General features: G+C 55.9%; 1 protein-coding gene across 1 annotated transcript; it reads left to right on the top strand.

The window, feature by feature from the left end:
* The first annotated feature begins 3,979 nt into the window (after window positions 1-3,979).
* On the top strand, window positions 3,980-23,974 carry CD5 (CD5 molecule). Its single transcript, XM_030849295.2, has 10 exons — window positions 3,980-4,071; window positions 15,256-15,303; window positions 17,034-17,345; window positions 17,822-17,884; window positions 18,131-18,463; window positions 20,476-20,769; window positions 21,427-21,552; window positions 22,261-22,314; window positions 23,249-23,368; window positions 23,886-23,974. Exons 1-10 carry the CDS (start codon window positions 4,020-4,022, stop codon window positions 23,972-23,974), a joined length of 1,491 nt encoding a protein of 496 aa, XP_030705155.1. The 5' UTR covers window positions 3,980-4,019.
* The last annotated feature ends 2,237 nt before the right edge of the window (window positions 23,975-26,211 follow it).

The raw sequence follows: 26,211 nt of genomic DNA, 5'->3' as shown, positions 1-26,211 counted from the left end.
GTGGGATATTTCTTGCACACGCACCATGGGGAGGCTGGCAGCAGGCCCGGTGGGGGTGGGAGTGAAAAGGGCAGTTCAGTTCATTCAAGGGCATCTGCTGGGCCTCCAGGCACATGGTCCCCATGAGGAAATATGAATAGGCCCCGGGAGGCTTAAGTGAACGGGGCCTGAGCTAACCAGCCTCACACTTACCCAAGGGAGCAAGTGCACTAGGGTTTACAAGCCCTTCATGTCATTATAATGGAACCTTCCAGAAGCCCTGCGATGCACGGCTCATTCCCTACCCCTATCTTAGAGAAAGAAGATAATCAGTCTCAGAAAGGGGAAATGACTTGCCCAAGGTCACCCAACTAGTCAGAATGGAAAGTCGGCATCCGGGCCCCCAAACCCTATACTCTCCACCCTGAAATGATCATCATAACAACTCTGGTTCCCAGAGCCCTGACCAGGAGCCAGGACTGTGCTCTGCTCTTTACACAGGTTAACATGCTTCACCTTCAAACTGTCCCATTTCACAGATGAGTTTAGGTAACTTGCTTGAGTCCTTGACTCAAGGTTTCACCACGGGGATGTGAGACCAGTGTCATCAGATAGCAAAACCCGGCTCCTGGGAGGGGCTGGGAAAGGTGGGGGGAGGGTGCCCGGACCTGTCCCTGCAGGCTGTACGGCCACCCGGGGTTCCAGGAAAGTGCACACACTGAGCCACCTTACAGAGCCAGCATGCCCCTACCCAGGGCAACCTCTGATTCTCTGCGCTCGGCCCTTCCCCCAAAGCCCTGGCACTTGACATCTACTCGCTCAAGAGAAAGAGTCAAACCCTCCAGGTCCCAGAACAGACAAATCCCCCACCTCCAACTCAGATGGCGATGGCGCAGCCTCGGAAGGGGGTGTCCTAGAACAAGAGAACTGGTCTTGGGATCATCCAGCCCCATGGTTTGCAGATAAGTCAGCTGAGGCTCTGAGCGGCCATATAGGGCAGAGGTGGGCCCTCTCCACCACATCTGCATGCCCCTTAGCTGCCCACCCAGATCCAGAATCAAATCTTACGCCCCTCCTTTTCCCCCCTCCCGGCCCCCCACTAATGTCTGATTGAGCTGGAGCAAAGCTGGGGGAGGGGTGCACCTCCTGAGGTGGGAGGTAGAAGAGAGCTGCTGCCAAGCCTGCTCCCCACCCGCGTGCCCCAACCCCCTCCAGGCTTCCAGGTACAGGTTTGCGAGGATTTAGGTCACTGAGTCATTCAACAAACAAACATGTGCAGGGCTCTTCCCGCCCACTGCAGAGCAGAGACACCTCCTCTGGCCACCGGGCCATCCCGGGTCTTTGGGAACCACCCCACGGATTCATCCATTCATTCAACAAACACTGAGGACCTACTAGGCACCAGTCACATTTCACCGCATCCTTCATCTCCTCCCGCTGCCCCTCCCTCCCTCCCAACCCTCAGCTCCTCCCCCTTCTCCACGTGTCCCCTGTGGCCCCTTTGCCCTGGCAGAGAGGGCAAATCCTGTGGGCGCTGGGGAGTCAGGGAGCCCAGAGGGGCCGAGGCAGCGCTGGACGACTGAGTGGCAGACACACGCAACCCCCGTGGTTACCTGGTGTGGGCCCGGGCAGCGCAGGCAGGCGCCTCTCCCGCGGAGGCCGACGAGGTACTGACACGGCCCTGGGTGGGGTGCTAACCCCCTCCCCACCCCCACCCTTGGCCTCCACCCCGGCCAGGCGGCCTGGAAAACCCAACCCCGGCTCAGCCGACTTCCTCTTGTGTCATGGAAAGTACAGGCGCTGGGGACAGGAAACTCCCGCCAGGGATCTGGGGTCTGAGTGGGAACAGTGGGCCTGGAGGCCTGGGAGGGGTGGAAGGAAGGCTCACCGGTGGTGGTGGTGGGGGCGGCAGGGGGGCGGGGCTTGAGGAGGCAGAGGGGGGCGCCAACAGGACAGCGGCTGGGGAGGGAATGGACGCTTTAGGAGTGTCGGGATCCCTTCCACCCGAGGTCCTGAGCTGCTTTCAATTTTCCAAAAACTAACAGAAAAGAGTAAAAACCATACCCTTGTCTGTAACAAAGACTCTGAGATCAAATAAAAAGCCAAATTTTTTGTTTGCTTTCTTTGCTTTTAGTAAGTGAGGTTGGAGGGTAGTGGCAAGGGTTATGGAGTGAGAGACATGTGGGTTCAAATCTTAGTTTTAACCTCCTGAGGCCAAGAACCTTACTTTCTGAGCCTCAGTTTCCTCGTCTGTGAAATGGAAAACTCCACCCATTTCCCATGGTGGTTGGGAAGAGGCCACGCCCCCCAGCTTGGGTAGGTGCTCAATAAAAACCCCTTCTCCCTTCCCGGCTGCAGTTATGTAAACTGAGTGTGGTAACAGGGTCACGAAGGGCCACTTAATACACACCACTAGTGTGACCAATAAAAGCTTCCTAAACACAGGGTCTTTTTTTTTTTTGGCTATGCCACGCGGTGTGCGGGATCTTAGTTCCCTGACCAGGGATCGAACAGTGAAAGTACAGAGTCCTAACCACTGGACGGCCAGGGAATTCCCAACACTGAGTCTTTAAGAGAAAAATTATCCAGAGGGTCCTCGGAGTGTAAGCAGAGTGGGGACCACGTGTCTCCATCTCTGCATCTCTGGTGCTTAGCATGGGGCAAAGATTTGCTGGACGAACAACTGAAGGAAGGAATGAAAAGTCTGGGATTTCCAGTCACAGGATGGGAAGGATGGATGTGAGAGTGGGTGGGTTGGGAGGGTAAGGGGAGTGGGGGGAGTGGGAAGGCGTGGGGCCAGGAAGGGCTGGCTGAAGCCTCCATGTCACCTCTGGGGAGGGGAGGAAGCACCTCCGAATCCTGTATGAGGTGGTGGGTGTGCCTCCCCGATCACACCTATGACAGGGCTTGACCCCAGGCCTTGATCCTTTCCTTAGGGAATGGATTCAAGCACCCCAACACCCTCCCGGCGCCGTGTTAGAGGAGGCTGGGGAGTGTTGGATGCTGGGAGCTGAGTGGATGCTATTGGGTAGCTGCTGAGACAACTTCACGGGCCCAGGGAGGGAGACCCCCACCCCCCAGCCCTAGAGGGCCTCCAGCTGCTGGCGGAGGGGATGTGGAGATGGGGGGCGTGCAGCTGGGAGGCCTGGCTCAGACCCTTACCCTCCAACTCTTCATATTCGGCTACTGTCATGTCCCTGAGCCACTTCACCCCTGGCATGGCCCGGATTGCGAGAAGCCCCAAGGAGCCTGGGTCTGGGCTCCGTCTACCCTGGAGTGAGGGACCTGAGCCCAGGCCCCAGAGAGGCTGAACCTTTCCCTGGTCAGTCGCTGGCCTACCCCATCTGCTTTGCAAAATGCCCAGCACCCCTCCTCTTCCTCAGCAGCCCGGGGTTTATTTCAGCAACATCGACACAGAGATCACGCCATCCACACTGAGCTCTCACATACACACCCTGATGCAAGCCCAGGGTCCATGGAGGAGCCCTCTCCTGTGTTTGCTCGTAAAATGCCACCTGCGGGGATTCACCTCCAACTGCTACCTCATCCCGGTAGCAGAGATGGAGGGTTTGGTTTGGTTTTTCATCACTGAGTCTCTGCTGCAAGGACAGGGGCGGTGCCCACCACCTCCCACCTCTCACTCATCACCCCAGCACAGCTCAGAGACGTGTCCCCCGTCTCTCCCAACCCCCTCCCCCAGGCCTCCCTCCCCTCGGCCCGGCTCAGGGCTCCCCCAGGCCACAGCCCTGCCCCAGCATGGCGGGGTCAGGGCACTGGCCCAGGCCTAGGCACCCCGGGCAGGAAGCTGGCAGAGATCAGGGCCGCCATTCGAACCGGGGCAGATGGTTTTACCCAGGAGGAAGTTGACAGTTTCAATTTCAAACACGATGACACAGGCCCCACACTGCCTGCTCCCCTGTCCCACCCCTGCATGAGCCTGCCCGCCCCTCCCCCTTCTCCCGGAGAGGCAGACACAGGGCCAGACACCCTCACCTACAGGGGCCGAGCTCGCTGAAGTGGAGGCAGAGGAGGCCGCGCCCATGGGGTCTCGACATCCGCCGCTGGCCGCCCTGTACCTGCTAGGGCTGCTGGGTGAGTACCCCTTCTGGGGTGTCTTCTGGGGTACCTGGGCTCAGGGTACAGAGAAGAAGGTGCCGGAGTCAGATCCCCTCAGTCTGACTCAGGCCCGCATGTCACCTCTCTGGAGCAGCACGGAGGGCTGGGGCCGCCAGGATCCCTGTCTTCTCCCCCAGCCCCAGCTCGGCTCTTGGCCCTGCCTGTCCCATCCCCAGGGCCCCACCTCTGCTTCTCTCTTGCACTGTTGGGGACCTTACTGTCCCCTTCGAGGTGGAATCCATGCCAACATCAGACTCTCGGCCTAGAAATCAAGTTGTCCAGCCCTCATTCAATGCCGGCTTCCCTCTGCTGCTACCCCCCACCCCATGAGTGTCCAGCCGTTACTTGGATACCTCCAGGGGCAGGAAACTGCCGTCTCCTGGGCAGTTCTGATGATGCTCTGGGCAGAACGGGCCAGGGCAGGGTGGGGACCGGATCACCGTCGAGCAGATGTCAAAGACGTACACCTTAGTCCCTAGTTACTGGTTTCATCCCAGAGGGGGTCTCAGCCAGGCCTGCCAGCCAGGTGTGGGCCTACTGTCACTCCAGACCCAGAGGAGGGGCTTCTGAACACTTCCCCGGGGGCCACTGTAGAATTGACTTGGGGCCTCTGGAGAAGCTGTCTGGGGATAAGGTTGGGGTGGGTGAGTCTGGGGCCTACTGTTTGCCAGAGGGGAGACGGTGGAAAGGGCAGTCCTCCATCCCTGAGGGCTTGGGACGCTAGTTCAGGACCGGAGTCCTGCTGCTGGGGTGTCACCGACACTGGCCAGTGGGGAGGGTCCTGAGCAAGCGGGAGGGGCGGGGAGGGGAGGGTACTTCGTGACCTGAGCCCTGGGGTCCAAGCCTGGCCGGGTATGACCTCAGGTAGGTCCGAGCCTCTCGGGGCCTCCATCTCCTTATTTATAAAATGCAGGGGGGGTGAACTGGGTAAGATCTGACCACTTCTCAAGGGTTTGGAAGGTGTGGCAGGGTGAGAGAGGTGACTGACTCGGGACGGGAACAGGTGAGAACAGGCGGCAGCTTGCAGTTTCCCAGTTTGAAGGGAAAGGACTTGGGGATATTGCCTGTCTGGTGGGGGGCCTCAGTCCCTCCTAGAAAACGGGTGTGTAGGTGTGAGTATGTGTGTGTGTGTGTGTGTGTGTACGTGTGTGTGTTTTCATGGGTAAAACATGGCCTCCAAATGTAGACTTGCCTTCTCCCAGGCATGTGGCAATGGCACACGTGCACACATGTCCTCACGGCTACTCTTCCATGGAGCTGCAGGAGGTACAAAGTACCTTCTGTCCCCAGGGGAGAGGCTGACGGATGGACCCCGCTGCTTACGGGACCCTCCTAGGCCCTGGAGACTCCAAGGACCAGGCCCCTAAGCTCCCCACCGACCCCTCACCTGTGGCCTCTGACCCCAGCAGGGCAGGAGTCTAGCCAAGCCCCCTGGGAGTGGGGGTGGAGTCCTGCTCTGCTGGCCTCCCCCTGAACCCCATCAGGGGCGAGGCTCCTGGTAGGACTAGGCCTAATGGAGCCCAGAGTCAGGAAGCCTTGGAGGCAGTGCCTTCACCAGAGTGTGGGAACCATCTGGAAGCCCAGGAGCACAGGATTCCCAGTGTGTGTGTGTGTGTGTGTGTGTGTGTGTGTGTGTGTGTGTGTGTGTAACTGGTGGATAAAAAACATTCCCATTGTTCAGCGGGTCACAGCTTAAGAAATACTTTTTTTTTTGCGGTACGCGGGCCTCTCACCGTTGGGGCCTCTCACCGTTGTGGCCTCTCCCATTGCGGAGCACAGGCTCCGGACGCGCAGGCTCAGCGGCCATGGCTCACGGGCCCAGCCGCTCCACGGCATGCGGGATCCTCCCAGACCAGGGCATGAACCCGTGTCCCCTGCATCGGCAGGCGGACTCTCAACCACTGCGCCACCAGGGAAGCCCAAGAAATACTTTTAAAGCCATTTTCTTCTGAAAGCTTCACAACAGCCTAGGAAGCAGGTGGGCCCATTGTCCCCATTTTACAGTACGGAAAACTGAGGTCCAGGGGGAGCGCTAGTGAGCTGCAGAGCCCACCCCAGTGCAGTGCTTCTGCTCTCGTGGGGGCTCCTCTGTACCCCTAGCCAAGAGCAAAGGCACACCAAAGCCACTCCCACGAGTAGGAAAATGGCTGCAGGACACAACCGCCACCAGCAGACAGGCAGCCACCGAGGGCTGGGGACACCGAGGGTCAGGGCTGTGGCTGGGGGCAAACAGCACAGGCGCCCTTCAAGACATTCCAAGTAGAGATGCTTCACCGCCAGAGCCCTGGGAACACTGCGGCCTCTTGGCTGGCCATCAAGTTTGTGCCCGTGGCTGGGGGACCTTTGGTACATGAAGATGCTCACAGCCTGCTTCCCTCTGCAGCTGCCCTGAGCTCCAACCTGCCCAGGGCTCACCTGCTGAAGGTGGGGCATGGAGGCAGCCCTGATCACTGCCCAGAGGCTCAGGCCCGGCCACCGGGACTCCGGAAGCTGGCACTAAGGCTTGGGAAAGTCACGGACTTGGTAGTTTGAATTCTGGTCCCCCCTTGCCAGCTGGGTGACCATGGACCCGTTCTGTAAGCTTCAGTTTCCTCTTCTGCAAAATTGGAATAATAATAGGACCTGCCTCATAGCGATTTATAAGGATTAAGTGAATCAATGAATACAGAGCTTTAATAGGAATGTCGGTTTGTGTAAGTGCTCAGTAAGCATTAATAATAATAATAAATTCATTTATTATATAAATTTATTTATTATATAAATTTATTATTATTATTATCAGAGTCAGCAAGAAACAAGGTGTCAGGACCTGGTGGGGAGGCCTCGAGCCTAGCCATCAGTCTTTCTCTCCCCCAGTCCTCCTGCACAGGCTAGTTATTCATTCATTTATTCATCCACATACATTTATTGAGCATCTACTAGGTGTCCAGCTCTGTGTAAAACTCTGGGGATACAGCCGTGATCCACACAGGGGTCCACCCTCATGGAGGGCGCACCCGAAATATTTACAAATTTCTAAATATCGTGATCGCAACGAAGGAAACCGCAATGTTTGAGACTCATTAACCAAGTTCACGTTCGAAGGGGCTCCCAGTCTGAGGGGCTCCTCTCTGAGGAGATGATGTCTCGTCTGAGACCCGAATGATGGAAGGAACCAGCCAGGCAGAGAAAAGTAGGAGGAGTGTCCCAGGCAGAGAGGACATCAAGGGTGAAGGCAACGGGCAGGACAGGCCGAGGGGGGCTGGGCATCTACAGTAGAGGAGAGGAGAGGGGACGCCCAGTGTGAGCCCGCCATCCGGCCCGCGGCCCCAGCTGCAGAGCTGAGGCCCTTGCTGGCTCTGGGTGCAAAGAATCAGGCCCCCAGCAACCCCGAGCTCCCCACCCCCAGCGGGTAGCAGAGGGACCTGGGGGCTCAGGGGCTGGCACTGTCCCCTCTGGTCACTCTGACAAGCGCCTGCCTACAGTTCAGAGGGGTTTCCCTGCAGTGACCAGGGGACCAGGGAGGGACTTCAACTCCACCCAACAAAATTGATTGAGCACCTGTTCTGTGTGCATGCATGTGGGTGCCTGTGGGTGCCTGGTGAGCATGTGTGTGTGTGCTGTGTGTGTACCTGCTATATGTGTGCCTGTGTTGCGTGCAGACATGTGTGAAGGCCTGTGGGGCTTTGGAGCAACACAGATCCGGGTTCGATTTCTGCTTGGCCACTCACAAATGACAAGAACACCCCTCTGAGACTCAGCCTTCTCATCTATAAAATGGGGATAACCACTGTGCCCATCTCAAAGGATAATTGCTATCGTTAAATCTGGTTCATTCATTCAGACAGCAAGTATTTACTGAGCACCTACTATGTGCCAGGTACTGTTCTAAGTGCTGGGGACACAGCAATGAACAATCAAAATTCCTGTCCAGGTGCATCCGACATCGTAGTTGGGGTGTGATGGGGAGACAGACAGACAGAAGCTAAATCAATGATCATACGGATGTTAGGAGGTCACGAAGTGACGTGAGGTTGGGGATTGGGAGCTCGGGGGCCATGCTGTATCCCAGGAAGTTGCAGTGGGTCTCACGAGAAGATAATATTTGAGTAAATACATGTAGGAAATGACCGATTGCACCATGCTATGTGGACCCGGGGACGACGGCTGCAGGCAGACGGGCCGTCACACACAGGCTGGTGGCGAGGCAGCTGTGGAAGCCTCCATGAGCACAGAGCGTTTTCTCCAATGAACTCAAGGCACCCAGGGGCCAAGCAGAGGAGAAAGGGGGCAGAGTGCCCTGGAGAGAAACTGGAACTCTCGCCTCTCCAGGTCCACAAGCCGTTACCTGGAGCCTCCGGCCAGATGCATTTGGGAACCCAGAATTTTCCAGACTGGGCAACATGCCATAATGAAACACATTCCCATTTCTGCAGTGAAACCGAATTCGCACACTGAAGGCACAAATGCCTTCCTGCCAAATGCATCCGAAAAGACTTCTGGTTTTAGACTTTGAATTGCAGACAGTGAATCGTGGCCCTGTATCACTTCCTCTATAACTACTACTGTCACCACCCCTGCCCTCATCATTGGTATGTACCCCTGGGGGGGCTTGACCCATACGGCTCCCACAGGGACCCTGATACTCCCTTGTCCCTGGGGCACAGCTGGGAGAGATGTGGTAGAAACAGGATAGGAGATTGGTGGCAACTGGCAGAGGCAGCACGGGTCCCCTGTACTGCCACAGACTCCCTTCCGGAGTGAGCCCCTCCCTCTCCCCGGCCTCAGTTTCCCCTTTCTGTACCATGGGCGAGCGGACTCTGGGGTCTCCCAGTGGTAGAGTCCCATGGGGCCCTGTCAAGTGATGGTGGCAGAGTTTCTTCACCGACCCTACCAACAGCGAGCTGTGTGACCTTGGGCAAGTCACTGAGCCTCTCTGAACCTCGGTTTCTTGATCTGAAAATAGGGGTGAGCTCGGTCCCTTCTTCACAGGGCTGTGCATGGAAAGGACGAGCCCCTGTGCGGGCTTTGGGATATGTGAAGCTCTGAACAGAAAGGAGGCCTTGTCCTTGTGACAGTGGAGTCACATACGGTGGCATGAAACTCATGCAAATTCAATCAAACACACGAGGCCACCAGGGAGAGCGTGGAATTGCAATTCAGATACGAAGGCCACCGTGCCCACAAGCTGCGCACCGTCGCTCATCGGCGCAGACCCTGGGTGAGCGAGATTAGAGACCTGAATCCGCTGTTCCTTCTGCAGGCTCCAGCCCCCAGGCTCCTCCTGGCATAAGCCCAGTGTGATTTTCTACAAGTTTTGCACATAAAAAGGCTCCTGATCAAAAACCAACCACTTCTTCTGGTGCTCAACCCGACAAACAGAATTTCGGCCCTTTGAGATCTTTGTTTCCCTGAAGCCCTGATACAGACTCAGGTTAACACAGCCCCACTGATGAGAGTCGTTTCAGAAAAGCGGAGTTCCTGGCCTTCCGAGTCAGCCTCTCAGCAGAGGAGGAGGGAAGGAAAATCCGGAATGCCCCCAAAAGGCAGTTGACAAATTGTGTTTGCTGTAAATTGGTGAGAATGTTATGGACTATTAAAGGGAATCACTGTTAACGGGAGAAATGGAACATCAGACTTCCAAACCGCACTAAATCAGTCTGTCAGTTTCCTTATCCGGAAAACAGAGTGATGACAGCCCCCCCTGATTGAGGCAGTCAGGAAGAAATGGGGTCTCCCGTGAAAAACCCTTGGGGTCTGCACGGGGTCAGAGGTCGCTGTGACTATTATTATCATCCGTAAAGTCCCAGCTCCTCCCTGGGATCCCGGGGCCCCCGGGACCCTCGGCAGGCCACACTCTTGTCTCCAGTTCTCAGTGTGTAGGGCTGCAAGCATAGGTGCTCACGGGTCCAGGCAGGCCCATGAGTGGGTCAGAGGTGGCATCAAGTGTACAAGCTCTGAAGCCAGCAGCCTGGGCCAAGTTCTGGCTCTGCTGTAAAGTGGGACTGATAATACAGGTCCACCAACGTTCATTTGCAATTCCAACCCCACCCCAAATTTGCAAATTTCTGGCAAACGTTTACAGTGCAAATCCTGACCTGAATGAATAGGAGACTACTTATAATCTTGACACATCCCACTTACTGTGAAAATTCATATGTTTTGCTGCAGAAGCCATCATGTGTTTGAAGCTGAGGCTCTCCAGATGCAGGGTGACAGTAGGGTGCCCCGAGGGTGCTGGCAAACCAGGACAGAACAGGCTGCCCTGGGGGCTCATGGGGATGCAGCCCCACGTGGCCAAAGCATGTTGCTTTTCAAAAATATCTGGACCTTGGGATTTTTTTTACAAAAAAGAAAAGTAAGGGACTTCCCTGGAGGTCCCGTGGTTAAGACTCTGCACTTCTACTGCAGGGGGGCTCAGGTTTGATCCCTGGTCGGGGAACTAAGATCCCGCATGCGGCACGGTACTGCCCGAAAAAGAAAAAGAGAAAGAAACCTTTCAAAATAATGGGCTCCAGAAAAAAAATTATAACACTGTGCTGAGCAAATAAAACTCATCTGTGGCCTGACGTGGCCCAGAGTATTGCTGTACAGGGAACCAAAGAGAGAACCATCCAGAATGGGGGGGGATGCAAGAGGAGAGGGGAGGAAGGGGGTGAGCTCGTAAATGTCTCAGAGCCTCTTTCAGGAATTCATTTACTCCTCACTGAGACCTCATCAGGGCAGGCAGAGTCAAAATGGTTAAATCTCTGCAAAGGCAGACATGGGAGGGGGGAGGGGAGAGTGAAAAAGCCTTCCTACTGTCTCTCTGGATTTTTGGCCCTGATCGTTCCCTGGCTTGGCCAGTCTAAGCCCTAAATAGTGGGGCCTCCAAGGAAAGGTTGGCAGGGGAGGGAAGGGGCCTGGCCCCAGCTGCTCGGGGTGTGGTGTTGGATGAGAACCTGGGGAATGGCAGGATGCTTCTGTGCCTCCTGTCCCTCTTGGTATCATGGGTCCCCAGGCTTCTGTTTGCAGGTTCTGCAGCAGCAAAGCCTTGGGCCTCGGGCTGCACGCAGGGGCTGGGCTAAGCTGTAGCCAGGGAGGGGGTCAAAGGGACCCCGAGCACAGTCAGCAGGGTTCGATGGAAGGAGGATGTTGGTCTGATCCCTGTGAGAAGCAGCTGAAAGAATGAAAATAAGTTGTGGACAATCAAAACCTGAACGGATCCCTGGACAGACAGGAAGAAGCAGCACCCAGGAAGGCTCCCAGTCAGTCACACATCTCACCTGCCCACGCCTGCCTGCCTGCCTGCCGCTGAGCTACATCAGGAACTGAAGATTATAGATCATGGAAGTTTGAATGGAAAGGAAGGTGAGGGAGGGTGGACTCTAACTTCCTGACTTTACAGACGAGGAGACCAAGCCCAGAGAGGTTGAGTGACTTGCCAAGATCACACAGCAAGTTCATGGAAAGTCTTCCCACAGTATGTTTCACTGACTGAAGGGAATCACAAGTTCACTGTCTTTCATCAGGTTTGCACGCCGGGGACATGCAGGAATTGGTGAAACACAGAGCAGGCCGTGGCAGCCTTCCCTCTGAAGGGAAGGGAGGCAGCTAGGCCCAGCGGTCAAAAGCACAGACTGTGTGCCAGATGGCCTGGCTTGGAGTCCTGGACCCGCTCTTCATCAGTTGCTTAGCAAGTTAGTTAATCTCTCTGTCCCCTCATCTGTAAAATGGAGATCAAAATAATAGTGCCAACTCCACAGAGCTGTGGTGAGGTCTGAGAGAGTTAATGTATAAAAGTGTCTAGGAGAAAGTACAGCTATAAAAGTGTTGAGGGCTTCCCTGGTGGCGCAGTGGTTGAGAGTCCACCTGCCGATGCAGGGGACACGGGTTCATGCCCCGGTCCGGGAGGATCCCACATGCCGCGGAACGGCTGGGCCCGTGAGCCATGGCCGCTGAGCCTGCGCGTCCGGAGCCTGTGCTCTGCAACGGGAGAGGCCACAACAGTGAGAAGCCCGCATACCGCAAAAAAAAAAAAAAGCGTTGAGGATGGTTGTGGTGATGGTGGTGATGGTGACAGTGATGGTGACAGTACCAGTGTTGGTGATGGTGTTGATGATGGTGACGGTGACTGTGTTGATGATGGTGGTGGTGACAGTGACTGTGTTGATGGTGATGATGTGACAGTGATGGTGATGGTGATGATGGTGGTAGTGGTGATGGTGACAGTGACTGTGTTGATGGTTGTGATGGTGATGGTGGTGATGGCGATGGTGGTGGTGACAGTGACGGTGATGGAGGGACAAGACAAGAAATGCTGCTCACCTGAGGCCAGTCAGGCTTCCAGAGGGAGGTGAAGCCCTGGAATGCATAGATGCCTTTTCTCCACAGAGCATTTTCTTTTTTAGAATTTTTCTTGGTTCTCAGGTTGTTCAGTCTTTCCTGAGAATGTTCTCTGGCTGTTCTGTGTGAGATCCGCAGGGATGGTCAGGCCCAGTCCCTGTCCCCAGGGGCTTCAGGGTCTGGGGACTCCAGCACCAGGGTCAGGGTCAAGGTCATGTTCATTTCTGCTCATTTGTTCATTCTCTGAACTTGACACTTTGGAGGCCCAGCTGGATGGCAGAAGGCAGAGAGATGGGTTTGGAAGGCATGCTCGTGGTTCAAATCCAGGTCCTGCCAGTTGCTGGCGGTGTTACCCGGGACAGGGCACTTGCCTCTCCCGACAGCTATATTGTGAACATATTCAACTCAAATCGTGGGACCGTGTGGAAGATGAACGATACCCGTAAGGACCCCTCGCCCAGGGCTGAGTATACAGTAGGTGTTCAATAATTGGTAGCTGCTGTTAACGGACGTTGACTGTGGTGACTTTGGGACTGCGGAGGTCCCAGGTGGGAAAGGGAGGTGGCGAGCCCTGTGAGCTGGCTCTCCAAGCGTCCAGACAAGGACCCCTGCCCCCGGGAAAACTCCCCAGCAGGCCTGCAGTCCCGCCCACCCCTGCCCCGGGCCCAGCCAGCTCCACAACCAGCAACACCAACTCTGGTGTTGAACTGAATGCCAGCCAGGAAGGCACGGGCTGTCTTTTGCATAGATTATTTCATCTCATCCTCACAACATTGCTATGAAGCTGGTCCCTTTCTTGCTCCCATACTGAGCCTCAGACCATGAAACTGAGGCTCACAGGGGCTAAGGAAGTGGCAGAGCTGGTATTCAGACCCAGAGAAAGGCATCAGTGCCAGAAAACCTATCCTGCAACATTCAGCACCAAAGAATGGATCTTTGGGTCCCCTATCCCCATAAGTGCCCTCAGGGTTTAGCCAAAGAAATGAATCCCTAAAGGTGTACAGCCCCATTCATGGTGGGAACTGGGACGGAGGGAGGTAGGAGTGGAAGGTCAGGGGTGAGAGGCGAGGGCTGGGCAAAGGCCCCCTGCCTCCTCTCTCACCAAGCTAGCCGGGCATCTCCACCATGTCCTCCTGAGGCTGCCCTGCCCATTGCAATAGACCAGATGATGGACAGCTGGCCAGCCCCCTTCCAACCCAGGCCAGAGCTCTGGCCTCTGCTCTGGACCCGACATGCCCTCTGTGTGAGAAATACCTTCCCCTTCCAAGGCCCAGGACTCCCGGGGCAACCATGGCGGGCTCTTGCCAAGATGGAAGAAACTTACCATAGGCCACAACTTAATTACAAGGAGTCTTGGTTGGAGGGAGAGGGCAGGCTGGTGGGGCATGACTCCCCTTAAAATTCTACCACCAGCTTCAGAACACTCAGGCAAAAACGGGACTTTTTACACCCAGCAACAATTTCTCAGAAGAAACTTAAACACAGCCCTTTACTATATAAAGTACTCACCCTGACCGATGCTGTGCCCAGCTCCCAAGTGAGAAGCAAGCCCGGGGCAGATGGAAACCAAACACTTGCTCCACGACTGATAAAGCCAGGCAGCCAACGTGGAGGGTGGGCTCTGAGGCCATACAGGCGTGCCACCCGACCCGTCCCCACCCAGATCAAACCTCCGCCCCAGCCACACGCGGGCCGGACACGTGGCCACGGACAACGAGCCACTTTGACACCCCTGCTCCACAGTCAGACGAGGCTCGAGGAGGAGGGACTGCCCAATGGCCCACATTCCTATTGAAGGGGCCCAGGCAGGAGCCAGGACAGAGGGGAGGCCAGTCCCCCCCAGACCCAAGTCCACTGGGCTCCTTCACCAACTGACCATGTGATCTTGGGCAAGCCCCTTTGCCTCTCTGAGCTCTGATTTCCTCCTCTAGAACTGGGAGCTGTTAAAGAGAAATTGCTATCATTCTTATCCTGCCTTGGGAATTCTAGAAAGTAACACATGTTCTGGGTTCCCGTTCCGGCTCAGTTCTCAGCTCTCTAGAACTATGACATTCAAACATTTTTTGACTGAAAGCAACACTCAGGATGTTTTTATATTGCCACCCAACACACACAAAGTGAGCCGTATCCTCACAAAACACGATGCACTCTGACATTTCTATTCTAGTCTGTTCCAGTTTTTTAAAAATCGATGGTTGTGTTACTACATGATTTTTTAAAAATTGATGGTTGCAATGCTGCATATTACTACAGAGAGACAGCATGAGGAAATTTTGGGGGGTGATGGGACTGTTGTATGGCCTTGATGGTTACGGTGATTATGGAGATCTGTGTACGTGTTCATATTCATAGAATTGTGCACTAAAAGAAAATGGAACTTACTGCATGTTCTTTTAAAAAGTAAAGTTTTGGGCTTCCCTGGTGGTGCAGTGGTTGAGAGTCCGCCTGCCGATGCAGGGGACAGGGGTTCGTGCCCCGGTCCGGGAAGATCCCATATGCCGCAGAGCAGCTGGGCCCGTGAGCCATGGCTGCTGAGCCTGCGCGTCCGGAGCCTGTGCTCCGCAACGGGAGAGGCCACAACAGTGAGAGGCCCGCGTACCACAAAAAAAATTTTTTTAATTAAAAAATAATAATAAAAAGTAAAGTTTTAAAACAAGAAGGAAAATTGATGGTTGCAACCCGCTAAACTGGTTCCATGACCCACCTAAGGGTTGCCATCTGTAGTATGAGAATCCCTGCCCCTGAAGCCCACGACAGTGGCTGGAGGCAAAAATGCCATTGATCAGGCTGTGACTAGAGGTGAGGCGAAGCAGGAGAGAGACTTCCCTTCCTGACCCTCTTCTCTCCTTTCTGCAGTCACTTCCTGCCTCAGAGGCCTCAGAGGGCTCAACTTAGAGGACCAAGGTAAGGAAGAGCCACGTGGAGAGGGGGGCGGGGAACAATCCCACCAGGCTGTAGGGGGACCTGCCATCCCTCCATCGGAGCGAATCGCACCTTACAGAGAGAGAGAGAGTGCAGCCCACACCCCCTACACACGCACACATGCGTGCACGCACACGTGAGGCCCATTTGCAGATAGATGCCCTGGATGGCTGTAAAGCACCCCACAAATGCTGGGTGTCGTGCTAATTATTATTATGACCCACTCACCAGGCACAGAAAAGATACTGGCCATAACTGCACCTTGCAAAGTCCTTTTCCTGCCCAGTCCTGCCGGATGCTCCCTGGCCAGAGACATTCGCCGCTGGGGCTGCAGAGAGAGGCTGCACCGGATTGTAAACTGTGTGAAATGTCTTGCCTTAGAGGTTGGACTTTAATCCTAGAGGCTAGTGTTTCCCAAACAGGGTTCCACGGAACTCGTTGGACGAAGGGTAGGCAACACTACATCACCCACTGCAGACTCCTGACAGGGGACACTGGCCTAGTAAAGGCTCCGAGAAGTCCTGCAATGAGGAACTCAGTTAAGCATTTTCAGATTCAGCAGTTCCCAGACTCACTTCACCACAGACCTCTCTTTTTCACATTTCCTGAGATAACATCATGCTGAATGTATTTGGTGACAAATGTGGCGAGAGGATCTCATGAAGCTACCTGGCAACCAAAAGGGGCCACAGAGGGCTTGGTAGGCCCTGGGCCGGGACCTGGAAGCCTGCAATGGCATCCTAGCTCCAAACTCAAGCAAGATGGTTCCTGCTGTACAGTCCCACTTATATAACGTTTGAGAACAGGCAGAGCTCATCTCTAGTGACAGAAAGCAGATCACTGGCTGCCTGAGGCTGGATTCAGGGAAATCGACTGTGAAGAGGCATGAGGCAGCTTCCAGGTGATGGGCGTGTTCTCTTCTAGAGCACGGCGGGGGCTATAGGTGTGCATACATTTGTCAAATTCCATTGAACAAGTGTCCTTAAAATGAGTGCATGTCCCTGTATGTAAATTGTACCTCGATAAAACTGATTTTAAAAGTTAGAGACAAGGGGCAAAGGGGGAGGGAGAGGGATGGACTGGGAGTTTAGGGTTGGTAGATGCAAACTGTTACATTTAGAATGAATAAAGAACAAGGTCCTACTGTACAGCACAGGGAACTGTATCCAGTCTCCTGGGATAAACCATCATGGAAAAGAATATTAAATAAAGAATGTCTGTGTGTGTATAGCTGAGTCACTTTGCTGTACAGCTGAGATTGGCACAGCAATGGTAAGTCAACTAGACTTCAATTAAAAAAATGAACAGAAAAAAAATAGAATAAAAGTTAGAGAGAGAGAAAAAGATCAGGCTCCGGGCCCTATCTGGGGTCTATTGAAACAGAATTTCCAGGAAGGGGCGATTTTGCAGGACGGTGGGCGCTGAGAGCCCCTCGTTCACTGCCCCGAGTTCCCTGGGCTCTGAGGTCTCAAGCCCCGTCCTCCTGGCCTGGTTTCAAGGGGCTGCCCAGATCAGAGGCAGCATCAGCCTGAGTTTCTGGAAAGTCCCTGCAAGGTCCCAGAGGACGACGCTCACAGGAGGAGCAAAGCAGGCAGCCCGTGGGCAACGGGAGCCTTGCTAGGGGTGGGGTCCAGATGGGGAAGGTGCAGGGAGGGGCCCCCATGGAGGGCCCTTTCCAGCCCGACTGCCCCCTCCACCTCTTTGACCCCTAGGGTTCACAGTGAGACTAAGCGGCTCCGGCTCGCGGTGCCAGGGCCATCTGGAGGTCAACTACAAGGACGAGTGGTACACGGTGCACAGCCAGAGCTGGGGCCTGCGCCCGTTCCACCGGGAGGACCCCGGTCGGGCCTGGAAGCTCTGCCAGGAGCTGCGATGCAGGGAGCCCTTGCTCCTCTCCCACTTCCGTCACTTCAAAGGGAAGCGACCCCAGAGCCAGATCACCTGCCGTGGACAACTGGGGTCCTTCTCCAACTGCAGCGACAGCAAGGCAAATCAGGGGGACCCTCTGGCCCTGATCTGCTTAGGTGGGTAACTAGCTGGCCCCGTGGGTTCCCTGGGCCTGGGCACCAGCCCCGAGGAGGCTGCCCACGCCTGTGATCTGGGGCTTGAGCAGGCAGGTGGAAGGGGTCCCCGATTTACAACTACCCTCTCAGAAACATACACTGCTGGGGAACTGGAGGAGGAGTACTGAGGGCGTGCTGGCACCTGTCTGGGGAAGGAAAAGGTCGAGAGCTGGTTCTGCCAACAGTTAACTTCATTGTCTCCTCTTAACCTCTGTTTTCCCAACTGTAAAACGGGCCGGTACTGCCTGCCTCGCAGGAGGCCTAGACACAACGTGTGGGTCAAGTGGACTTAATGGGGCCCGTGGTACTTACATCGTGAGTTCCAGGTCTTTCTCAACATGGCCGGTTGTTGACCCCAACTCTCCCCACACCCCCTACTCTTCCCTCCTCCCTCCCAGGGTCCCGGCCCCCTCCCTAACCAGAGCATCTCTTTTCAGAGCCACTGAGGACAACACCTCTTCCCACGAGCCCCCCGCCCATAACCACTCCGGAGCCCACAGGTAAAAGGATTCTGAGGGCCCTGGGGGTAGGGTGTCGGATTTAGCAAACAAGAACACAGGATATTCAGTTACATTTAAATTTCAGATAAGCATGAAAAGTTGTAGCGCATGTTCCATGCAATATTTGGGACCTCACCACCTCCTGGGGCCGTCGGCCAGTCATTCACCCGTCTGTGTGTTAGAACCACAGAGCAAGAGAGGCCCTGCTGCTGGTCGTCAGCACTCAGGTCCCTCCCCACCTCCCAGCTCCTCCCAGGCTGCAGCTGGTGGCGCGACCCGGGGGCCTGCGGTGTGCAGGCCTGGTGGAGTTCTACAGCGGCAGCCTGGGTGGCACCGTCGGCATCGAGTCCCAGGACGGGATCCAGGACCTGGGGAACCTCATCTGTGCAGCCCTCCAGTGTGGCTCTTTCCTGAGGCCTCTGCCAGAGACCGAGGCAGCCAGGAAACTAGAGCCAGGAGAGAGCGGTCCCTTGCCAATCCGGTGGAGGATCCAGAACAGGAGATGTGCCACCCTGGAGCAGTGCTTCAGAAAAGTTCAGCCCCAGGCGGGAGGCCAAGCTCTTGGCCTCATCTGTTCTGGTGAGTGGGACCGGGCCAAGACTCACGGGCGCCCCCATGTGGTCAGTCACCACACGTTCCTGAAAGCCCTCCGTGCAGCACAGGGCACTAGCGCTACGGAGAACACAAGGGACATGGAGGGCTGATCGTTGGCCTCTAAGAGGTAGGGCGGCCATGGGGTGGGGAGGCCACACTCACACCCAACGCCCCGGGCATCTCTGCGAAGTAACGCAGAACAAGCCCAAATGTACCGCTGGCTCGGCTGCCACACGGGGAAGTGGCAGGACTTACAGGAGGAGGCACGGTCCGCTGGTGAGTTTGGTGGACTGTGGCTTGTGTCAAGGGCCCAAGCAGGATGGAGCGCTTGGAGGGGACCAGGCTTGCAGGAGGGGAGTTTATAAATCCCGGGGACAGATGATGTTGGAGTGATGGTGAGACCTAGGAGGTCCCTGAGGCACAGTAGGTAGAGAAAAACCAGAGCAGGGCCCCAGGGGACTTCCCGCAGAGGCTCCCGAGTCACAGGCCACCAACCAGAAGAGACTGGCGATGCCGGTGTGGTCGAGGCCAGGAGCCCAGAGGCCGGTCTGGGGGATCCCAAAACGAGGATCAATGGGGAAACTGCGGGGAAAGGGACCACAGGTCAAAATAAGGATAATCACAGCATGCCTCGGGACGTAGTGGGCTCCTATCACCAGATGGTCTAGTGAAGCCCAGACTTTAAGAAGTCATACTTCCTGAGTGCTTACATCACGTTGGGGACTAGTCAGGGCATTCCTTCATTTTCACAACAAGCTTAGAAGGCGGGTGCTATTATTATCCCCACCTTGCAGATGAGGAAGCTGAGGCTCAGAGGGGTTAAATTTCTTCCTCAGTATCATGGAGCACTAGCTGGGGTTTCCCCTCAAGCAGCATCACTCCAGAGCCTGTTGTGTAAGCCTTGGCTACTCCAGGTGTGGTCCCAGACCAGCAGCATTGGCTTCACCTGGCTGGTTAGAACTACAGAGTCCCAGGCCCCACCCTCCACCTACCAATCAGGATCTGCCTTTCAGCAAAGTCTCAGGGACCCATGTGCACCCATCTGGGAAGCATCTGCTCTGGACCACTGGGCTATCCTGCAGGCAGGGATGCCCCCAAACCACTGGACACATGGTGTGAATTAGTAAGATGCTGCCCCCTCCAGGCAGAAGCAGCCCCCAAGGATCTCTTGGCCTGATGCAAAAACCTGGCTGGCTCTCAGGCCCACCCACCCCTCTGCTAGGAGCCCTCCTGTAGGCTACAACTTGCAAAACCACACCCAGAAGGCTTGCCTTTGGATTTTTTTTTTCTAAATAGAAGATTTACTAGAGCTTTGAAGATGGATGTTGCTATAGAAACTGGCCAAAGCTGCTGCGATCACAACTCGCTCTAACTCGAGCACATGTGGGCCTCCAGGCCCAACCCTGATAAGCAGAAATGAATCCGTTTCTGCTGGACCAGGCCCTGTTATGAAAGCTGGTCCCTCCAGGCTTGAGGCCTGGGCAGCAGGATTCCTGGATTCCATCCCACCTGCGAATCTCCAGTTCTCAGAGCAGGAGGTATTTCCCATCCCTGGGCCTCAGTTTCCCCTCTCTGAAAAGCCCTCCCAGCTCTCAAGGAGCAGCAAGAGAATGAGAGGACGTTTCAAAGAGGGAAGCGGACCCAGGTGGGGCCTATTTCCCCACTTCTCTTACTGCCACCTGGGTGGGGGACGACTCCCCGCTGGTGGCTGCTGACGGGCACTGCCAGCCTCTTCACCGAACGTGCCTGAGCTGCTGCAGCTGCCCAGAGGCGCCAGGGACAGGGCTTGACGGGGAAAATGCCAGAGAGGATGCCAGAAGAAGGGAAAGGCAGAAAGGAAGGCAGTCCCACGTGGTACCCAGACCCCCGAGCGCCGGGCCCTGCCAGGGCCCCCACTCTGCCAGTGTCACGGGGTCCCAGTGACCAGGCATGCAAGCTCGGGGCCCAGGGAGCTCCCGCCGAGCCCGCCACCTCACCTCCCGTTGCTCTTCCCCCAGATTTCCAGCCCAAGGTGCAGAGCCGCCTGGTGGGGGGCAGCGGCACGTGTGAAGGCTCCGTGGAGGTGCGCCAGGGCAAGCAGTGGGACGCCCTGTGCGACAGTTCCTCGGCCAAGGGCATGGCGAGGTGGGAGGACGTGTGCCGGGAGCAGCAGTGCGGCAACGTCAGCTCCTACCAGCTGCTGGACACCGGCGAGAAGACCTCCGGGGGGTTCTTCTGTCCCCCGGGGAAGCTGTCCCAGTGCCACCAGCTTCTGCAGAAAAAATCCCACTGCAAGAGAGTGTTTGTCACCTGTGAGTTGGGCCCAGCCCGTGGTGGGTGGAGGGTAGTTCTGGATTTTCCTTCTAAGACTCAGTCGATGAGCACATTTCTGAAGAACAGGCCCCAGGAACTAAAGAGAGAGCCCTGGGGAAGGATGGAGGGATGACAAACGAGGGGAGAGGGGACAAGAGCGCTCAGGCAGCAGTGAGCACGAACCGTCAATAGGAGACTGGCCGCCATTGTCAGGCAGCTAATGAATGATAGAACTCTCCTTCCGTCTTCCGCTCTTCCAGATGGAAAGCAGAAAAGCAAGGGAGGGGGGTACATATTTGCTGCACTAATGGTAATTGACTCACACAGAAAAGAGAGCGATGAATGGCTGGCTGGCTATTTGTATGTGATGGCAAGGTGATCACTCATAGTAACTGGAAAAGGGTGGAAACTTAAAGAGTTGATCACAGGAGGGGCAAATGATAGCCGATGATCAACTGTTACATAGTAAATGGTGGATAAATGAACGGGTAGCAGAGAATTTCAGAGACGGGTGGAGAGACAGCAGATAGAAAACTGCCTTCCGCACATGCTGGTGAGTTACTGGGGGAAGCCAGCCAGCCAGCCAGGAGCTTCCCTCTGAACCGACAGTTTTGATGCCTCCCAGGCTGGGGCTGACCTAACTCTGCCTCCTGCAGGCCAGAACACACGCCCAGCGGGCCTGGGTGCAGGCACAGTGGCAAGCGTCATCCTGGCCCTCGTGCTTGTGGTAATGCTGCTGGTGGTGTGTGGCCCTCTCGCCTACAAGAAGCTGGTGAAGAAATGTAGGTGTAGGTGCCCCGAACCTCCTCCCTTTCAAGCCCCTGCGTGGGGAGACTGGACGGGTTGCCCACGAGCCCCACAGAGGAGGGTTCCCGCCTCCAGAAAGCCGGCCGGGAGCACCTCCGCTTCACCACCCAGCCCTGCCCCTCTCCTGCCCACCGGCCTTTCTCCGCACCAAGTAACAAACAGAAAGTCAGGAAAATCACTGATTCGCCCACATCCAGGGGCCCAGCTGGGACCCACTCCAGCCCAAAGGGAGGGTATGGGCGTTCTTTAGACTGTGGTGGGTCCAGACGGTCTGACCCCAGAAGACACGTGCCCCAGGCCGGCTCCACCACTTAGCAGCTAATCGAACCACTTCCTCCCTGAGCTCTGGTTTCCTCATACCACAAATGGGCGACCCCAGACCTTGTGAAGGTAGGGGGTATCATCCTGGCCTTGCAGAACTCAGGAGGAAATCATTCAGAGACAAGGGTGTGAGATTAGAGAGGCTGCCCACTGCCAGAGGTGGGCAGTGATGGCTGGGTCCCTGCTGCCCTCCCAGGTCTTAATTCTGGTTCTAAGCACCCCGCGGTGGTTTCTCCTGGAGAACCGGCCCCTCAGCATGCACCTGCCACCTCCTCCCTCCTTCCCTGGCTCCCGCCCCCCTTGCCCACGCCTGTCTCAACCCCCCTCCCCCCCACCATGTGCCTTTCCTGTCTGTCACTCAGTCCGCCAGAAGAAGCAGCGCCAGTGGATTGGCCCGACGGGATTGAACCAGAACAGTAAGTAGCCCCGGAGGCAGGATCCTCCCTTGGCCCAGGTCAGTAGCCACGAGACTCAGGAAGGAGGCCGTGAAGCAGGGTCACGGGTCACTGCCGACCGTGGACAGAGTCAGTGGCTCCTTGAGGCCTCTGAGCTCCCCTGTGCTCATCTAAGGTGTGACTGTAGCCACAGGTGTTAATGGGTGGTACTCAGAGAAGAGGGCCCCGTGATCAAAGAGACTCGGAAATCAGTGAGTTAAGCAAAGCCAGACACGGTTCTTTACTTCAGGACTTGTCAGAACCTTCGTGGGCATTTTTGCGTGGTTCATCTCCAAAGTGGACGTATGTTAAGAAGGGTTGTCCAAGCTAGATTCATCATGGAACGTCTTTATCGTGGAACAATTTACAAGGCCAGTTTTAAGACATTTGGATGCAGCCGGCCCTGTCCCCACCCCTGGTCTCCATCCTCTCTCCTTCTGGCCACAGCCAGAGCCCCCTTTGTGGGTAGAACCAGAGCCCTCCTCCTGCCTCTACTCTACCTTCTCCCCCACTTTGTGTGTCAAGGGTCAATTCCTTCAAGAAGGCGCTGTGTTGTCAAGTCTTTCTTACAATATAAAGCCCCCCCGTTCCAGGAGGGCAGAGACCATATCTGCCCTATCACTCGTGTTCCAGTTCCAGGCTTGATAAATGTTTGATGACTGACTGACTGTCTGACTGATGGCCTGCCCGCCCGTCAGCTTGCCAGCCGACCCAAAGCTGCTCTAAAAGCCTGAGCGCTGCTACAATGAGCCTCCCGGGGAAGAAAGGGAAAAAGGGTTGCACTGAAGGAGCTCAGGGGGCCCTTGCACCACCACCCCCACGTTACACAGTGGGAACAGGAAATTCGAGTTGGGCCCCTGTTGGGGAGGAGGACAGAGCATCATGTCTAATGTTACTATCTCCCACATCCGCTCAGTGTCTTTCCATCGCAACCACACGGTGACTGTCCGGTCCCAGGCTGAGAACCCCACGGCCTCCCACCTGGAGAACGAATACAGTCAGCCTCCCAGGAACTCCCAAATCTCAGCTTTTCCAGGTAAGCACCAGCTGGCGCTCCTAGGAATGACGGCAGGGCCGAGCAGAGGGTCACATGATCGCCTGGAGAAAGAAGGGAGGCCGAGCAGGGGGCAGAAGGATCAAACGGCCCCCCTTTGACAGCCGGTCACGGCAGGGTATGGAAGGGATACAGCTAGAGAGAATGTGCCGGGATGTCATTAACCCCAGCACCGCTGTGACCTGAAGGACCTGTTTCTCAATAAATGAGGCCCCTCGGATCCCTTGGAGGCAGAACAGAGCATCCGTCAGTGGCCCGCAGAGCCCTGTATCGAGTGCTCCCTGACTGGCACTGACAATTAAGCCGTGGGGAGCCTGGCGTTCAGCATCGTTAGAGGACACTAGCTGATTTGATCACAACAAGTTTCAGGGCTGTTGAGCCAGCAGCTCAGAAAGTCTCTGTGATCTTCCAGCCCCCGCAGGGCTCTTGGCTCTGAAGGGCTCTCTCTGTGTAGCCTGGAGGGATAACCCTGCTCAAATGGCCTCCTTTCTGTCCACAGCTCTGGAAGGGGCCCTGCGTCGTGTCTCCACCCAGCCCGATAACTCCTCTGACAGTGACTATGATCTGCACGGGGCTCAGAGGCTGTAAAAGGTGAGCCCGGCCCCCGCAGAGCCCTGGGGATAAATAAGAACCAGCCACCTGGTTCCTCACCTCTGCTCGCCCTGCCCGGCCATGACCTGGTGGGGGGCTGGGGGACGAGCACCTGGACCCTTATAAAGGAAAAGAGTAAGCGTCAGCAATTTCGGTGACGGGAGCCGCTCTGGCCATTTGAGCAGAGGGGTCATGGACCTTAAACTCCATCTCAGGGCTTCCCAGGTGGCGCCGTGGTTGAGAGTCTGCCTGCCGATGCAGGGGACGCGGGTTCGTGCCCCGGTCCGGGAGGATCCCACATGCCGCGGAGCGGCTAGGCCCGTGAGCCATGGCCGCTGGGCCTGCGCGTCCGGAGCCCGTGCTCTGTGGCGGGAGCGGCCACAGCGGTGAGAGGCCCGCGTACCGCAAAAAAAAAAAGAAAAAAAAAAAACAAACTCCATCTCAGAAGACTACATAAAAGAGCCCCTAAGGGTAGGGGAAGTTTAAGAGGTACAAACTACTAAGTATAAAAGAAATAAGCTAGGAGGATGTATTGTACAGCACAGGGAAGATAGCCAGTATTTTATAATAACTATAAATGGAGTATAATCTATAAGCTTTTTGAATCACTATGTTGTACACCTGAAACGAACATAATATTGTAAATCAACTATACCTCGCCTTTTTTAAAAAAGCACCCCTGAGAGTATCCTGATGGACTTACACCAGCAGGAAGGAGAAGCTGCTATCCCTGACGTTGGGCTGGGGGCTTTGGGCCTGTCCCCCACCTCCCTGAACCATCTCCAGAGTATGAGGCTTCCTCCGCCGACACACTTCCTTCTCACCACACAGAACCGGGACCCAGGAACAAACATCAAGAGCCAGACCTTCTGTCCTGAGAATACTCTGCAGTCACTGCTTGGAAAACAGTGTCCAGGTCCTTGCCCGGCAGGACCATGGACGTGACTTTCCAACACGTCCTACTGCCCAGCAGAGGCAGGCCAGCTCACACATCTCTCCACATCTTCACCAGCCCAGGCGAAGACCCCAACGCAGCTCAGCTGGCCGCCCTCCAGGTGTGGAAGCTGCGAAAGGGCAGAGCCTGGAAGCAGGCATCCCTCCCAAGCAGAGACACACGGGGTCCGGACCCGGGCAGCGCCCTCCCCCGTCTGGGGGACTCAGTTCTCTTCTCCAGCTCTGACCCATGAGGCTCCACGAGGATGCTCACACCTTGCGGGTGGTGGGAGGCAAGGGCTGATTTCTCTCGTGCATTTTTAATATGTTCTTTGTAAATAATGATTTTTCTGCTTCCTGAGAACTAGAGTGCCCGGCCTCCTCAATCCAGGGTCCACCCCTGTGGATCCCTCTGGGGGTGCCAGTGGGAAGGGGCACCTACCAGGGGGCGAGGGCTCTGCAGCCTCATGGTCAGAGGGTGCAACACTGACACAGGACCTAACACAGCACAGCAGCCACCAGCCAGCTCGCGTGGCTGCCTGACCCAGAGCCCCATCACCAGCCCTCGACCTGTGCCCCCTCCCCTCGCAGCCCCTCACTTGACCGAGAGCAGGGACCACTGGCTGTCAAGTCCAAAGGGCACCAGTGCCACCTCAGGGCCCTGCACAAAGTGGGTACCTAGTAAATCCTAGCCGATTTGGGATTTGGGTTCACACAGCTGTTAAAAGTCCAAAGTTCAAGTCATTTCAGCCAATCAGTTAACCTCCTAACCTGAGAGTAAGAGACCAGGACTGAACATTCCTGTGGGTTAAGTAATTCCCTTAACTGAAATAGTCCCCTCGACTCCCCGGCAAGCCTAGACACATACCTAGTCCTGCAGTGCCTGGGTTTCCTGAACGACGAGCCAGAGGAGGGCATCTGACTCGGAACTTAAGGGTCTAGTGAAGGGAGAGGACTGGCCGGGCCTCGCTGGGCCCTGAGAAGACATCTCGGGGCTGGGGCCTTGCTCCACTCGATTTGGCCCCATATCCACCAGGAGATATCAATGGTCCAAGCCACAGAAGCAACTCTGGAAGAGCAAAAGGAAGTTCCTAGAAGGATATGGTGGGGATGAGGGGGGCTGCTCACAGAATCGGGGAGCTGGAGTGGCACAAGCATGCCAGAAGAGCCTGGCCAGCCCTCTGGCCCCACTGACACCCTCCAACCGAACTCTCACCCACCCCCTGCTTAGGACTCTGTCCCGAGAGAGCCCAGGGTGTGGCTCTGCCCCTGACCACGCAGGGAATCCGGAAACAGGGACA

The sequence above is a fragment of the Globicephala melas genome, chromosome 8, assembly GCF_963455315.2.
Source record: "Globicephala melas chromosome 8, mGloMel1.2, whole genome shotgun sequence".
Taxonomy (NCBI): domain Eukaryota; kingdom Metazoa; phylum Chordata; class Mammalia; order Artiodactyla; family Delphinidae; genus Globicephala; species Globicephala melas.
Note: the sequence above shows the minus strand (reverse complement) of the source record. Positions and strands in the feature narration are given on the sequence as shown.

Bases quoted from the DNA above. Each gene is read 5' to 3' on its own strand.
- CD5 (XM_030849295.2), top strand. From the start codon at position 4,020: ATGGGGTCTCGACATCCGCCGCTGGCCGCCCTGTACCTGCTAGGGCTG. The intron at 4,072-15,255 runs GTGAGTACCCCT...TCCTTTCTGCAG, and splicing joins GTACCTGCTAGGGCTGCTGG to TCACTTCCTGCCTCAGAGGC. The intron at 23,369-23,885 runs GTAAGCACCAGC...TTCTGTCCACAG, and splicing joins CCAAATCTCAGCTTTTCCAG to CTCTGGAAGGGGCCCTGCGT.